The sequence below is a fragment of the Trichosurus vulpecula genome, chromosome 7, assembly GCF_011100635.1.
Source record: "Trichosurus vulpecula isolate mTriVul1 chromosome 7, mTriVul1.pri, whole genome shotgun sequence".
In the NCBI taxonomy this organism is placed as follows: domain Eukaryota; kingdom Metazoa; phylum Chordata; class Mammalia; order Diprotodontia; family Phalangeridae; genus Trichosurus; species Trichosurus vulpecula.
This window is the reverse complement of record NC_050579.1, coordinates 50,894,414-50,907,709: the sequence shown is the minus strand read 5'-3', so window position 1 is coordinate 50,907,709 and position 13,296 is coordinate 50,894,414. Positions and strand designations below refer to the sequence as shown.

At 38.6% G+C, this 13,296-nt stretch overlaps 1 protein-coding gene across 1 annotated transcript in view; it reads right to left on the bottom strand.

The window, feature by feature from the left end:
• The window catches only part of SPAG17 (sperm associated antigen 17), a 263,389-nt gene that overhangs the window by 37,034 nt on the left and 213,059 nt on the right, over positions 1–13,296 (bottom strand). The window contains exons 37-38 of the mRNA XM_036767111.1: positions 4,231–4,344; positions 1,685–1,730 (exon numbers count right to left, since the gene is read on the bottom strand). Coding sequence (XP_036623006.1) covers positions 1,685–1,730; positions 4,231–4,344 — 160 coding nt within the window. The remainder of the gene's footprint in view (positions 1–1,684; positions 1,731–4,230; positions 4,345–13,296) is intronic.

The window sequence follows — 13,296 nt, the reverse complement described above, 5'->3', positions numbered from 1 at the left end:
AGATAGGCAACATGAGATGTGGGCTTTGAATCCCCTTAGTCCCCTTAGTCCAGACCTAGTGCTTTCTCTATTGTGCTAACTTGCTTCTTAGTCAGGAGAGTCTTGTTCTTGCTGTTAGAATGGCCGATAAGAAATCTGTGCTATTGTTCTCCACTGGAGTTTCCCTGAGAGCCATAGTCAGGGGTAGGAAACAGAACGGCCACAAAGGATCGCTGAGTCTGCTTTTCCTGGTGTAAACTTGGGTACAATCTATTCTCAGGCAGTTTCTGATGGACTGTCTTGATGGCTACCCTGAAGATGGACATTTCTTGATTTTTCTCTTCCACCTCACCCGTATCCCCTAACCAGAAACACACAGCAATGGCCCAGAGAGTCATGTGTGAGGTTTTAAGGAATACAGCCAGGAAATACAATGATCCAAGACAATTTCAAAGGACTCATGATGGAAAATTCCATCCACATCCAGAGAAAGAACTGATGGAGTCTGAATGCAGATCGAAGCATTATTATTTTCACTTTCTTTATCTTTTTCGTGTTTTTTTTCCTTTTGGTCTGTTTCTTCTTTCACAACATGACTAATATGGAAACATGTTTTACATGATTGCACACATATAACCTATTTAAAATTGTTACTGTCTTAGGGAGAAGGGCAGTAAGGGAGAAAATTTGGAACTCACAATTTTTAACAAATCAATGTTAAAAATTTTCTTTACGTGTAATTGGAAAAAATAAAATACTATTAAGAAAAAAAGAATACAGCCAGGGAGATAAAAAATATCCCCTTGTTCCTTCCTCATATAAGATTTACCTTCTTATTTCTAAGACACAATAGCACATCATTTCTATCAGTGGCCCCCATGGTCAGTTGGACCAACTAAAGGTGATGTTTAATTTCTTAAATTTGAAATTCTGTTAGTCACACATTTATAACCCTACTGCACATCCCCTACTTATGAAGTAAATTTTAAAAATCTAAGTTAGGACAGCTAGGTGGGCATAGTGGATAGCGCCCCAGGCCTGGAGTCAGAAAGACCTGAGTTCAAATCCGGCCTCAGACTCTTATTATCTGTGTGACCCTAGACAAGTCACTTAACCTTGTTTGCCTCAGTTTCCTCATCTGCAAAATGAGCTGGAGAAGGAAAAGGCAAACCACTCCAGTATGTTTGCCAAGAAAACTCCAAATGGGATCACAAAATGTTTGATATGACAAAAATGACTGAACAACAAGTAAAGGACTCTTCATTTATCTTTGTTAAATGTCATCGTTTCAAAGCCTATCAGTTAATCTAAGTATGGAACACAGGGTGAGCAATGAACCTTTGCAATGGATGGGTAAGAAGGGAGAAAATTAGCAAGACATGACTATCTTCAGGGTAGTGAGCTTGGCATCTCATCTGAAATAGACTGAGAACAGGAATAAGAGATATTACAAAGGTGTTATATTACATATATGTATGAGAGATATTACAAAACATAATCAGCAGGACTTGGTGACTGATTAGCTGTGGGGCTGAGGAAAAATTCTGCATTGGGGAGGAATCTTTTAAAAATAAAATTCTAAATATATTAAGGACAGAGCAGGGAAGAAATACTGTACATGAAATCCCCCAAATATTATTTTTCAGTGTAATTTCCCCTGTGTGGCCAATCCCCAAGTTTAAACAAAACACAATCTGACATTTACCTTCAGTAAAGTGATCTTCTTTGGTTTTTTCCATTTTAGGGAAAGACTGCAATGAAAACAATCATTTCAGTAAGATGATTATTTTTAAAACCAAAATTCAGTCCAAATATTATTCTTTTTAAAAAAGCAATTTATTATGTCAAAATTGACCTATAATGGAAACAATCCTAAAATGAATTAACTGCATTCTGAAATTCATTTAGTATCCTTTTCACTTCAGTGTTGCTTTCTCTTTAATGATTCTTAAAAGTGACTGTCATTTTTTTTAAAGGTATACATAAATGTACTTACGTGTGTATATAAATGTATATTATATGTTGCCTTCCTAACATATGCATGTATACATATATATTGCCTGTGCATGTAAGTATATGTCAAATATTGCCTTCCTAATATATACATATATCGTCTTCCTAAGAATTAACAAAACCACAGTGTCTTGGGTTGGAATGGATGTAGGAGATTATCTAGTTTAAACCATACGTGAACAGGAAGTCCCTGTACTATAACTCCAACAAGTGATTATTCAAATATCGCCTGACTACATCTAATGCACAGAACTTACTACCTCGCCACACTATACATCTTTACACAGCTCTAGTGATTAGAAAATGTTTCCTTACATTAACTCAAATCAGCATTTCTACAGCCGCTACACATTACTCCTCATTCTATGTTCTGTGGCTAAGCAAAAAAAAAAATTCCTCTTCCACATGACAGCAGCACCTTAGGCAGGTAGATGGTGCAGTGGATAGAGGATTGGCCCTGGAGTCAGGAAGACTCATCTTCCTGAGTTCAAAACAGGCCTCAGACACTTACTAGCTATGTGACCCTGGTCAAGTCACTTAGCCCTATTTGCCTCAGTTTCCTTATCTGTTGAATGGGCTGGAGAAGAAAATGACAGACCACTTTAGTATCTTTGCCAAGAAAACCCCTAATGGGGTCACAAAAAGTTGGATAGGACTGAAACAGCTCAGTAACAACAAGAACCACATGACATCTCCAGCCCTGCTCTATATTTGAAAACACCTATCATGTCTCCCACCCCCCTAAATCTTCTCTCCTCTAGACTAAACATCCACATTTCTTTCTTGAATTCCTTCATCCTTCTGGTTGTCCTCTAATGGATATGCTCCAGCTTGTCAGCATGCCTGTGAAGCTCAGAGCTGACCATGGGTCTCCAGATATGATATAACCACAGCGGAGACCAGTGTGATTATCTCCTTCTTTGTTCTGGACACTAGCCTAAGATTGTACCACTGTTGACTCAACGAGCTAGCACCCCCTGAACTGTTTGCTGTCCAGCTATTTCCTCCCTTCCTGTAACTGGGCTTCTTACTCTCTCTCATATACAACACTCCATCTTCTGGTGCCTTTTCACTGGATGTTCTCCCAGGCCTGGAATCAGGAGGATTGGGAGGCTCAAATGAGATAACCAATGTAAAGCATTTTGTAAACCTTAAAGTGCTATATACATTCCAGTTATTAAATATTACTATTATTGTTATTATGACTATTTTTATTAGCCTCTAGGCAGTCAGCCTCCGGGCTGTTGATGACTTCATTCCCTGAGCTTTCTTCTGCGTTCCTGCTGAGCTCGAGCAATGTTTAGAGGGCAATACTGGGGTGTGCTGGTAAATGTCTAACACTGGGGTTCTCTAGAAGAAAAAGAAAAGTATGCACATAGCCTTTTAAATTTAATCTATATTATTAACATTTTCTTACGTCTAGACACTTAACTAAACATCAAATAAAGCCATGATTTGTAGCAATTGCTTATTTCTAAGGCATGGATGCTCACACTGAAAACAACCGTCGGCTCTTGTAAGCCTGTTAGAACTGGCTCCAGCACACCCCTACTTGGAGTGTTCTCCCTCCTCACATGCACTTACTAGCTTGCCTGACTTCCTTCCAAGATTCAGCTCAGACCTCACATTCTTCAGGAGGCTTTTTGCAGTCCGCCTTAGAGCTAGTGCCTTCCCTCTAGATTACCTCTCATCTATTCTGTACACATCTTATATATATGTAGTTGCTTGCCTGTTTCCTCCCCCATTGCAATGGGAGCTCCTTGAAGTAGGGACCATGATTTTGGCCTTTCTTTGTATCCCTAGAGCTTCCCACAGGATTTGGCATATAGAAAGTGCATAATAAATGCTTATTGACTAGCTAATTTTTAAAAATATATTTGTTTTATCCTATGAAGATGTAACTTGTTGGTCATTTGCATAATTGATAAACTTACTACCTGAGCTTTCTTTCAAGCTGTTGATAAAAATATTGAGAATAAGGGTCTCTTTTCTCGCCATTTCCCTAAATATCTATTCTTCTGAAGACAGTGAAAAGTTTTGAATTCAAAGACTTTCCAATGAAGAGAAAGTCCTAAAGAAAAGTTCCAGTTGGATGTTTGCAGATATCTACAGAAGCGAGAGACTTCGAGGAGAGGGGAGAGAACGTGTTCAGAGGGTGTCAATATTACCAAGGAGGCTTTCCTTTAGCATGAAGAACATCAAACAATGACTGCTTAAAAAGAACCCGTTTCCACTCACCATGACCAGCTTGAGCAGGTCTGCAGCATTGCCTCTCTCCTCCTCTGTCCGTGGGTCCTTAACCGTCATCTCCTGTAATTCATCCTCCTTCTTTAGGATGTGATTTATGTAATCCTAGGTCAACAGGGACCACAAAGTCCAAGAAAAGGGCAATGATTTTTCTCAATGGTTAAATAAAGCAGACTCAAATACCAATACTTGGAGCTTTTAGGGATTTCAGGCCAGCTGGCTGTGGGGAAAACTGCAACAGGGATTCTTAGCCTGCTATCTATGGATGCCTTAGAGATTTCAGGGGGTCTGGGAATTTGTATGGGAAAATACATATATTTTGATTTTCCCTAATAGAATATTCTTTCCAACAATAATTTAGCATTTCCTTTAATTATTTAAAACATCAGAAGGCATCCATAGGTTTCACCAGATGGCCAAAGGTTGTCCATGAAACAAAAAGGCAAAGACCCTCTAGACTGGTTTTATTTTTTGGCTTTAGTAGTTAATATTCATGTATTGCAGGAGAGAATATATCATTTATACTATGTATATATATACACACACATATAGAGATTTATGGATATATCAATAGCTAGATAGCTATATCTAGATCTATCTATTTATCTATCATCTATCTATCATCTATCTGTCTATCTCTCTATCTCTCTATCATCTATCTATCTATCTATCTATCTATCTATCTATCTATCTATCTATCTATCTATCTATCTATATCATCTATATCTATCATCTATCTATCTATATCTATATCTATCTATCTATCTATCTGTCATCTATCTATCACGTCTATCACTTATATCTATCAATCTATCTATCATCTATCTATCTATATCTGTGTCTATCTATCTATATCTATATATCATCTATATCTATCATCTATCTATCTATCATCTATCTCTATCTATCTATCATCTCTATCACCTATATCTATCTATCAATCATCTATCTATCTATCAATGTATCTACCTATATCTATATCTATCTATATCTATCTATCATCTCTATCTATCACCTATATCTATCTATCAATCTATCATCCATCTATCTATATCTATATCTATCTATCTATCTGTCTATCTAGTATGTACATAGTTGTTTGAATTCTATTCCCCCATTAGAACTTGAGCTTCCTATGAGCAGGGATTGCTATATAACCCTATGTACCGCTATGCAGCTGGAAGGAATTCTCACTTCTACCATTGCTTACCTAGAGACCCTTCCTTAGGGTGAAGAGCTCCCAGTATGACTCATAGGCAGTATGTCATGGTAATCAGTTATAAAAATGATAGCAAAAGGACTTCACTTTCAACAAGATACAGAGGGGGGTGACCAGGATGGTGGAAGCCCTTGAGAGCATGCCACATAAGGATTGGGACGTTTAGCCTGGAGAAGTGCTACAGAGAGTACAAAGTAGCTTTCTTCAAGTACTTAAAGCCTGTCAGTGTGGAAGAGGGATTATATTTTACCGGTCCTGTTGTTGCTATTCAGTCATTTAGTCGTTTCCATCTTTTAATGACCCCATCTGGGGTTTTCTTGGCAGAGATACTGGAGTGGTTTGCCATTTTCTTCTCCAGATAATTTTATAGATGAGGAAACTGAGGCAAACAGGGTAAAGTGACTTGCCCAGGGTCACACAGCTAGGACTTGTCTGAGGCCATATTTGAACTCAAGAAGAGGAGTCTTCCTGACTCCAGGCCTGGAGCTCTATCCACTCTGCCACCCAGCTACCCTATACTGGTTCTGCTTGGCCCCAAAGGGCAGAATTAAATTTTAAAGAGGTAATTTTTGGATTGACATAAGGAAAAACTTTAATGGTTAGAGCCATCTGAAAGAGGAATGGTCTGTATAGTAAAGTAGAATAGAAGGAAAAGCTGGAAGACTAAATCAGTGCTATCAAATAGAAATGGAGGGGCCACTAAATACTTAAGTATTCTTTCAGGATTCATATTGACTTAGACAACAACATATTAATATTACCTCTTTTTATTGTATCTTTATTTCATTAGGTATTTCCCAGTTGTATTTTATTCTGGTTCAGGCCACACTTGAGGTGTGGTGGGCTGCAGGTGGCCCATAATTTAGATGTCTGTTTGACACCTCTGGACCATATGACCGCTTATTTAGATAGGAGTTAGATTAGATGGTTTACGGGGCCCTTTTCAACTCTGAGACTCTGTGATTAGGAAGGTAAAGATGGTCCTGAGAAGTAAACAGCTGGTTAAGAGGTGGGGGATTTGGAGGTTTGGACTACCATTTAAAGTCTATGAAGAATAATGCTTTCTTGTTCAGTGTGTAAAAAAACATACATGTTTGGAGTCTTGTAAGTCTGATCAGAAGGACTTGAAACTAAGGAAAAAGAGAAAACTTCCCATATGTATCTGCCAAGTGAGATACCACAGAAGGTAGCAGGTGCAACATAGGAAGAATAACCAGAGAGAGAAGGAGGATTTTAGGTGACTCTATTCTGAAGGAGAATCAGTAATAAGACTCATGGCTTCCAAATGGTCACATGAACAAAGCAGGAACAATAATCTATAAATGTAAAGAGGTAAATTTGATCTTCTGTGTATCACTGAGACTCAGCAACATTGGACTCATCAATCACAGGAACATTAGAGGTGGAGGTCATGATGTGGGAGTGCTCTAGCAATGGAGGGTGACCTGTGCATAGGCATTTAGATAGAAGAGGGAAAATCATGTATGAGAAACAGCAAGTTTGGGTGCTCATAGAAACATACACACATTTACAAATATATACACACATAGGCACACCTATGTATATATTTTTAAACTATCTACATATACACATTGGTTGTGGAAAATGCAAATAGGATGCATTTCCACACCTCACCGCCCCCCCCTCCCCGCACCATTCAGCTCATGCTAAAAGAAGGATGTTTTCTGCCTCTTTAGAGGGGTCAAAATCCCTGCGTGCACTGTCATTAATCACACAAACAAAAACACAGGCAGCCACAAAGTTTTTCGCTGATAATAATTCGCATGGGCATATATGGAAAAGATTATCCACATGAATGGCAAGAGGAAACTTGATTGGGAAGAAAACAACATTAATAAAGGCTGGCTGGGAGGGTCAGACATCTGTCTCTTCTTTCGCTTCCTCCCTAGCTGAGGGAGAAGAGGAACAGCAGTTCCAATTACTTCCATCTTGTGATAGTACCTCACCAGAGTTCTGGAGGATGTAGGATGGAGAGTCAGACATTCAGAGATAAGATACGCATGCATGACTCTGCTGACCAATGTTCTTCCTCGTGGATGGAAGAACTGCTTTTTAAAAGAGTTTAAAGTCTATGGTACTAATTTCATTTTTCAAAAGGTGAAAGAAAGAATGAGCACCACTGCTACATAGACCTGATTGTAATGAATAAGGCTGCTAATGTATAAACTTTGAGAGGAAGTGATCACGCCATCTTCAGGTTTGTGACAGATGATAAGAGGAAATCTGGGCATAGATTCCTTCAATGTTAAAAAAAAAACTCTAAAAAGTTCAGATAAATGTTAGAGTCCTGTAAGACCTGTACAGTGGAAGTCTGTGAGAGAAATGGGAAGCTCTCAAACAGAAAATTCTGAAGGCAGAAGAACACATTATTCTGCTGAAAAAGAAGAGAGGGAGTTATCAAAAGTGACCTGCATAGCTACCCATGGCATTCATTAAACAGCTTCAACTTTAAAAAAAAGGACTGCATAGAAGATGAAAGGAAGGGAAAGTAAAAAGGAGAGAACATGTAAAAGTGGGATGATTCTACAAGAAGAGTGTCAGGGGCACTAAAGCTAAGAAGGTGATGAGGCTGGTGATGGATGGGAAGGACGTGTGTGTGTGAGAGAGAGAGAGAAAAGAAGAAGAAGAAGAAGAAGAAGAAGAAGAAGAAGAAGAAGAAGAAGAAGAAGAAGAAGAAGAAGAAGAAGAAGAAGAAGAAGAAGAAGAAGGAGGAGGAGGAGGAGGAGGAGGAGGAGGAGGAGGAGGAGGAGGAGGAGGAGGAGGAGGAGGAGGAGGAGGAGGAGGAGGAGGAGGAGGAGGAGGAGGAGGAGGAGGAGAAGAAGAAGAAGAAGAACAGAGGGTAGGACCACTATGCCAGGTAAATGACATGATAGATAGAAGTCATATCTATCGTCTCAACTTTTGTTTTATCTTTGAAGGAAAATTATTTTTTCAGACAGGGAAGGTTAGAACAAAAGTGGTGCAGAGGGAGTCGAAACAAAAGATAAATGAGGAGGTGGTTAGATTGGACTAGTGAATCACATAAACAAGGACATAGGCAGCCACAAATGTTCTCATTGACACTAAAGCACATGAACATACATAGAAAAGAGCATCCATGTGGATGGCAAGGGGAATAGCTTCCTTTTTCCTTTGTCTTTGTAATAGCCTCCTTTTTTTTCTTTTTTGAGACTAAGTCTCTCTGTCTCTCCTAGGCTAGAAGTACAGGGTTCAATCACCAGTCTAATCTCCCTCTGATCAGCAAAGGAACTTTGACCTGCTCCATTTTCCTGACTTGGTCCAGTTTACCCTGGCAGCCCCTCTTTCTGAATGGCTGACCATACCAACACTGAACTTAGTATGACTATCTAATTGGCTTAGTGCATTGTAGCTCAAGAGATTCTCCAGCCTCTACTTCCCCAGTAGCAGAGATTACAAACTTACACCACCATTCCGGGTGTGGCCTCCCAACCGGTCTCCCTCTTCCAGTCTTTTCCTCTCTTTATTTTGTTCATTCAGGATACTGCCAAAATGATATTCTTGAAGCATGGTTCGGAGTAGGTCACTCCCTTGCTCAAGAAGCTGTAGCAGCCCCAACTGACTCTACATTAAAAGAGCAAACTTCTCTGATATTTAAAGTCCATCGAAATCTGCCTACCTTTCTGGGTGTGTTTTACATTATTCCCTAGCGTGCATTCTACATTCCAGCCAGATTGTTCTATTTCTCGTTCCCCATACACAACATTCCATCTGTGCACCTTTGCACAGGCTGTCTCCCATGTCTTGGAATGTTCTCCCTCCTAACTTTTACCTCTTAGAATCCCTTGCTCCCTTCAAAGCTCATTTTGGTGCCACCTCCTACATGAAACCTTTCCTAATCCCCCAAGTAAGGGTTTCCTTACCCTTCAAATTACTTTATATGTGTTTTGTATTTGTTAATCAGTGTAGATATTGTATCCTCCTGGTAGAATATAATATCCTAGAGGGCAGGAGAAATTTTGTTTTTGTCTTTGTATCACCTACACCAACCCTGGTGCCTTGTATGTAGTAGGCACTAAAGAAAAGTTTTTTGAATGAATGAATGGAGAGTTCCTAGCTTCCCTTAATGAGGTTGTGAGTAAACTTTATCCCAGGCTACTGAAAGAACTCCTGGGATTACTGAACCACTGTTCGTGACCTTTGAAAAATAATGGAGAGGAGAAGATGGCAGAGTAGGTCAGAAAATTCCAAGCCCTCCAGATTTCCCCCACAAACAAGACTCAGTAGCACCTCAGGCAAACATAGAGTGGTAAAAATAAACAAGAGTTGGGGCAGAACAGTGGTCTTCTTGGGACAATGAGAGAAGATCTGAAGGAAAACACAGGAGAAGGAGGTTTGGTCCCTATGAAGTGTAAACTTACTTCCATGCTGGCTCAATGAAACAGTAAGCAGCAAGCCCTGGGACTAGCTGGGCTGGGAGATAGCCTCAACCCCAGCCATAGGAATTTTTACCTCCTGGACAGTGTGGGGATTTGGGTGTCTGAGCAGAAGAGTGAGGGAACCTTTGCAGATAAGGGTCATCAGGCCCAGCTGGCCCTGGTCAAGAAGGAGCCAGCATATGCTGTGTGAGTGCAGAAGCAATGGCTAGGGGACACCACTGGTTGTGGGCACTTACAGGAAGGTGGAGTTCTTAGTTTCAGTTCCAGGCCAGAGGGGGGAACTGAAGGAGTATCAGAGGCACCATCCCCTATACCCCAGAACTAGAAGTTATTGCAATAATAAGCTGCTACAAATTAAAAGAAAATGACCAGGCAAAGGAGGAAGAATCCAACTATAGAAAGTTTCTATGGGAATAGAGAAGACTGGGGTTTGTCTTCAGAGGAGGATACTGAAGCAAAAAAAGCCTCTCTTACCCCAAAGAATAACGTCAAATGGTCACCTGCCTAAAAAGAATTCATAGAAGAACTTTAAAAAAGACTTTAAAAATCAAATTAGAGAGATTGAGGAAATTAAAAAAAAAGAATGATAAAAGAAAACCAAGAAGATTGTGAAAAGAAAGTCAACTAACTGGAAAAAAAGATCCAGAATCTTAAGGAAGAAAATGACTCCTTGAAAATTAGAATTGGTCAAGGGGAAGCCAGTGAAGTTATAAGAGACCAAGAAATAATAAAACAGATATAAAAAATGGAAAAATAGAAGAAAATGTGAAACATAAGAAAAACAACTGATCCAGAGAAAAGATGAAGAAAACATAAAAAAAAAAACCATAAGGACTACCTGAAAGCTACAATCAAAAAAATAATCTTCATATAATAATACAAGAAATAATTAAAGAAAATTGTCCTGAAGCTTTAGAACAAGAAGGGAAAGTAGAAATAGAAAAAAATCCACTTATCACCACCTGAAGGAGATCCTACGAGGGAGATCTACAGGAATATCACAGTCAAATATTATGAGCAACAAGAAAAAAAAAACAATTCAAAAATGGCAGAGCCACAATCAGAATCACACAAGACCTAGCAGTGGCTATACTAAAAGACCACAGGTCTTGGAACACTATGTATCAAAGAGCAAAAGAACAACAAAGTTAAGCATAATCCGGAATGAAAAAAGGATATTCAATGAATTGCCAGACTTTCAGGATTTTGTTGCAAAAAATCCCTGAACGTAATAGAAAATTTGACATAGAAGATCCAAGAGAAATGTAAGTACACATCAAAGACTAATTACAAGGGACTCAGAAAGGACAGACTATTTACTTTTTATTTGAGGAAATGTAAAACGTATGTCTAAGATTGTTATTAGTAAGTGGGTAGTTCAAAAGAAAGATTGGGGTAGACCTGAGTATGATGTAATTCTAAAAAGTAAAACCATTTAGGAAAAAGAAGAAAAGAGTAATTATCTTATACAAATGAAGTGAGGAAGGAAGAACTGATACAGAAGAATTAGAAGGGGGAGGAGGGCTGGTAGTTCTTGAACCCTACTCTCATTAAGAATGGGTTAAGGAGGGAAATATATATGTGTAAATATATAGAAACACACACACACACACACCCCATATAAATACATATATATGGTGTATGTGTATATAGACACACATATGTGTATATATATAAAAATATATATATCTAGAAAGGTATAAAAGTTTTCTAAATTCAGAAAGAAATAAAAGGCTCAGGGGAAGGCGGAGAGGACACGGGAGTAATTTTTAGAGGGAACTTTTGGGGTATAGAAGGGTGTCTTGATTAACGAGAACAGGATAAAGAGGGAATAACATATATATTTGGAAGGCTATAAAAATCTTCTAAATTCAGATAGAAACAAGAGGGTAAGGGGAAAGGGTGAGAGGAGGATAAAGGAGGGATCTTTGGAGGTGGGGTAGGTTAAATAACAGAAGGGCAAGGTAGCAGGTAGAAGTATGGGAAATAAGAGATACACACAAACAAAGATCAGGAGTAGAAATTATTAGGGGAAAAAAGCAGGGTTAGTAATTATGATCTCAGACAAAATTAAAGCTAAGATAGATTTAATCAAAAGACAAAAATAGGGAAACTACTGTATGTCAACCATATTAATCAATATTGTTTTACACTATTTCAAATAACTAGACAATATAAGGTTGGAGTGTTGCTGTGGTGTAGGAAATGATGAGTTGGTAGACTTGGTGAGTTGGTGAAAAAATATGGAAAGACTTGGACTTATGAAGGAAGATGTTATCCACCCTCAGAGAAACAGGACAAACAAGTGTAGTATAGTATCACACAGACACATATGAATGATATGTCTATATATGAGTATGATTATAGATATCTAGGTATATATATGTATATATGTATGTGCATGTGTATGTATATATATGTTTGTGTGTAGAGGTTTATGTGTGCATGCATGTGTATGTATAAATAAATACATTTGTGCTTAATTGTAGCCTTCTAGCGGGGGAAAGGAAAGGGGGAAAAGGACCAAATAAAAAGTGCACAGCAGAGAACAAAAGAAAACTTACAAGGAAGCAAAGAAAAGATGGACAGTTCTGAACCCAATTTATTATATAGTCTTTCTTGAAATGGAAATCTATTGCTGTATATTTTGAGTCCTTTCTTACATTCTGCTGTGAACATGGCAATGCTTTCTTTTTCTTTTCTTATTTTGTATTTAAGTTCAAAATAAATTAATAAAGAGGAAAATAATGGAGAATAGGAGAGGTATCACAAGATCTATCACAAAGGTAAATGTTGCTTTGCTTTTCAAAAAAAGGGGGAGGAAGTATAATTTTCTAACTACAGGCCCTTGAGCTTGACTTCAAAGCCTGACAAAATTGTAGAATATATTAAAGTTATTACATGTGAGCATTTAGAAAGAAAGCAGCAAATAGCACAAAAGCGAAAAATGTTCAAAGTTGGAAGAGTTGTGGGAAGATAGGCATACTTATACACTGTTGGTAGAGCTGTAAGTTGTTCTAACTATTCTGGAAAACAATATGGAATTATGTGAGAAAAGTTGCTAATCTGCTCATATTCTTTGACCCAGAGGTCACATTACGGGAGACATGCCTCAAGGGGATCAGTAACATGAATGTTTTATATATTGGTGTTGAGTTGTTTCGGTCACGTTCAACTCTCTGTGATCTCATCTGGGGTTTTCTTGGCAAGGATAATGGAGTGATTCGCCATTTCCTTCTCCAGCTCATTTTACCAATGAAGAAACTGATGCAAACAGAGTGAAGTGACTTGCCGAGGGCCACCCAGCTAGTAAGTGTCTGAGGCCAAATTAGAACTCAAGAAGATGAGTCTTCCTGACTCCAGGCCTGGCGCTCTGTCTGCTGCACCACCTGCTAGCCACATTTGATATATGCCAGAATA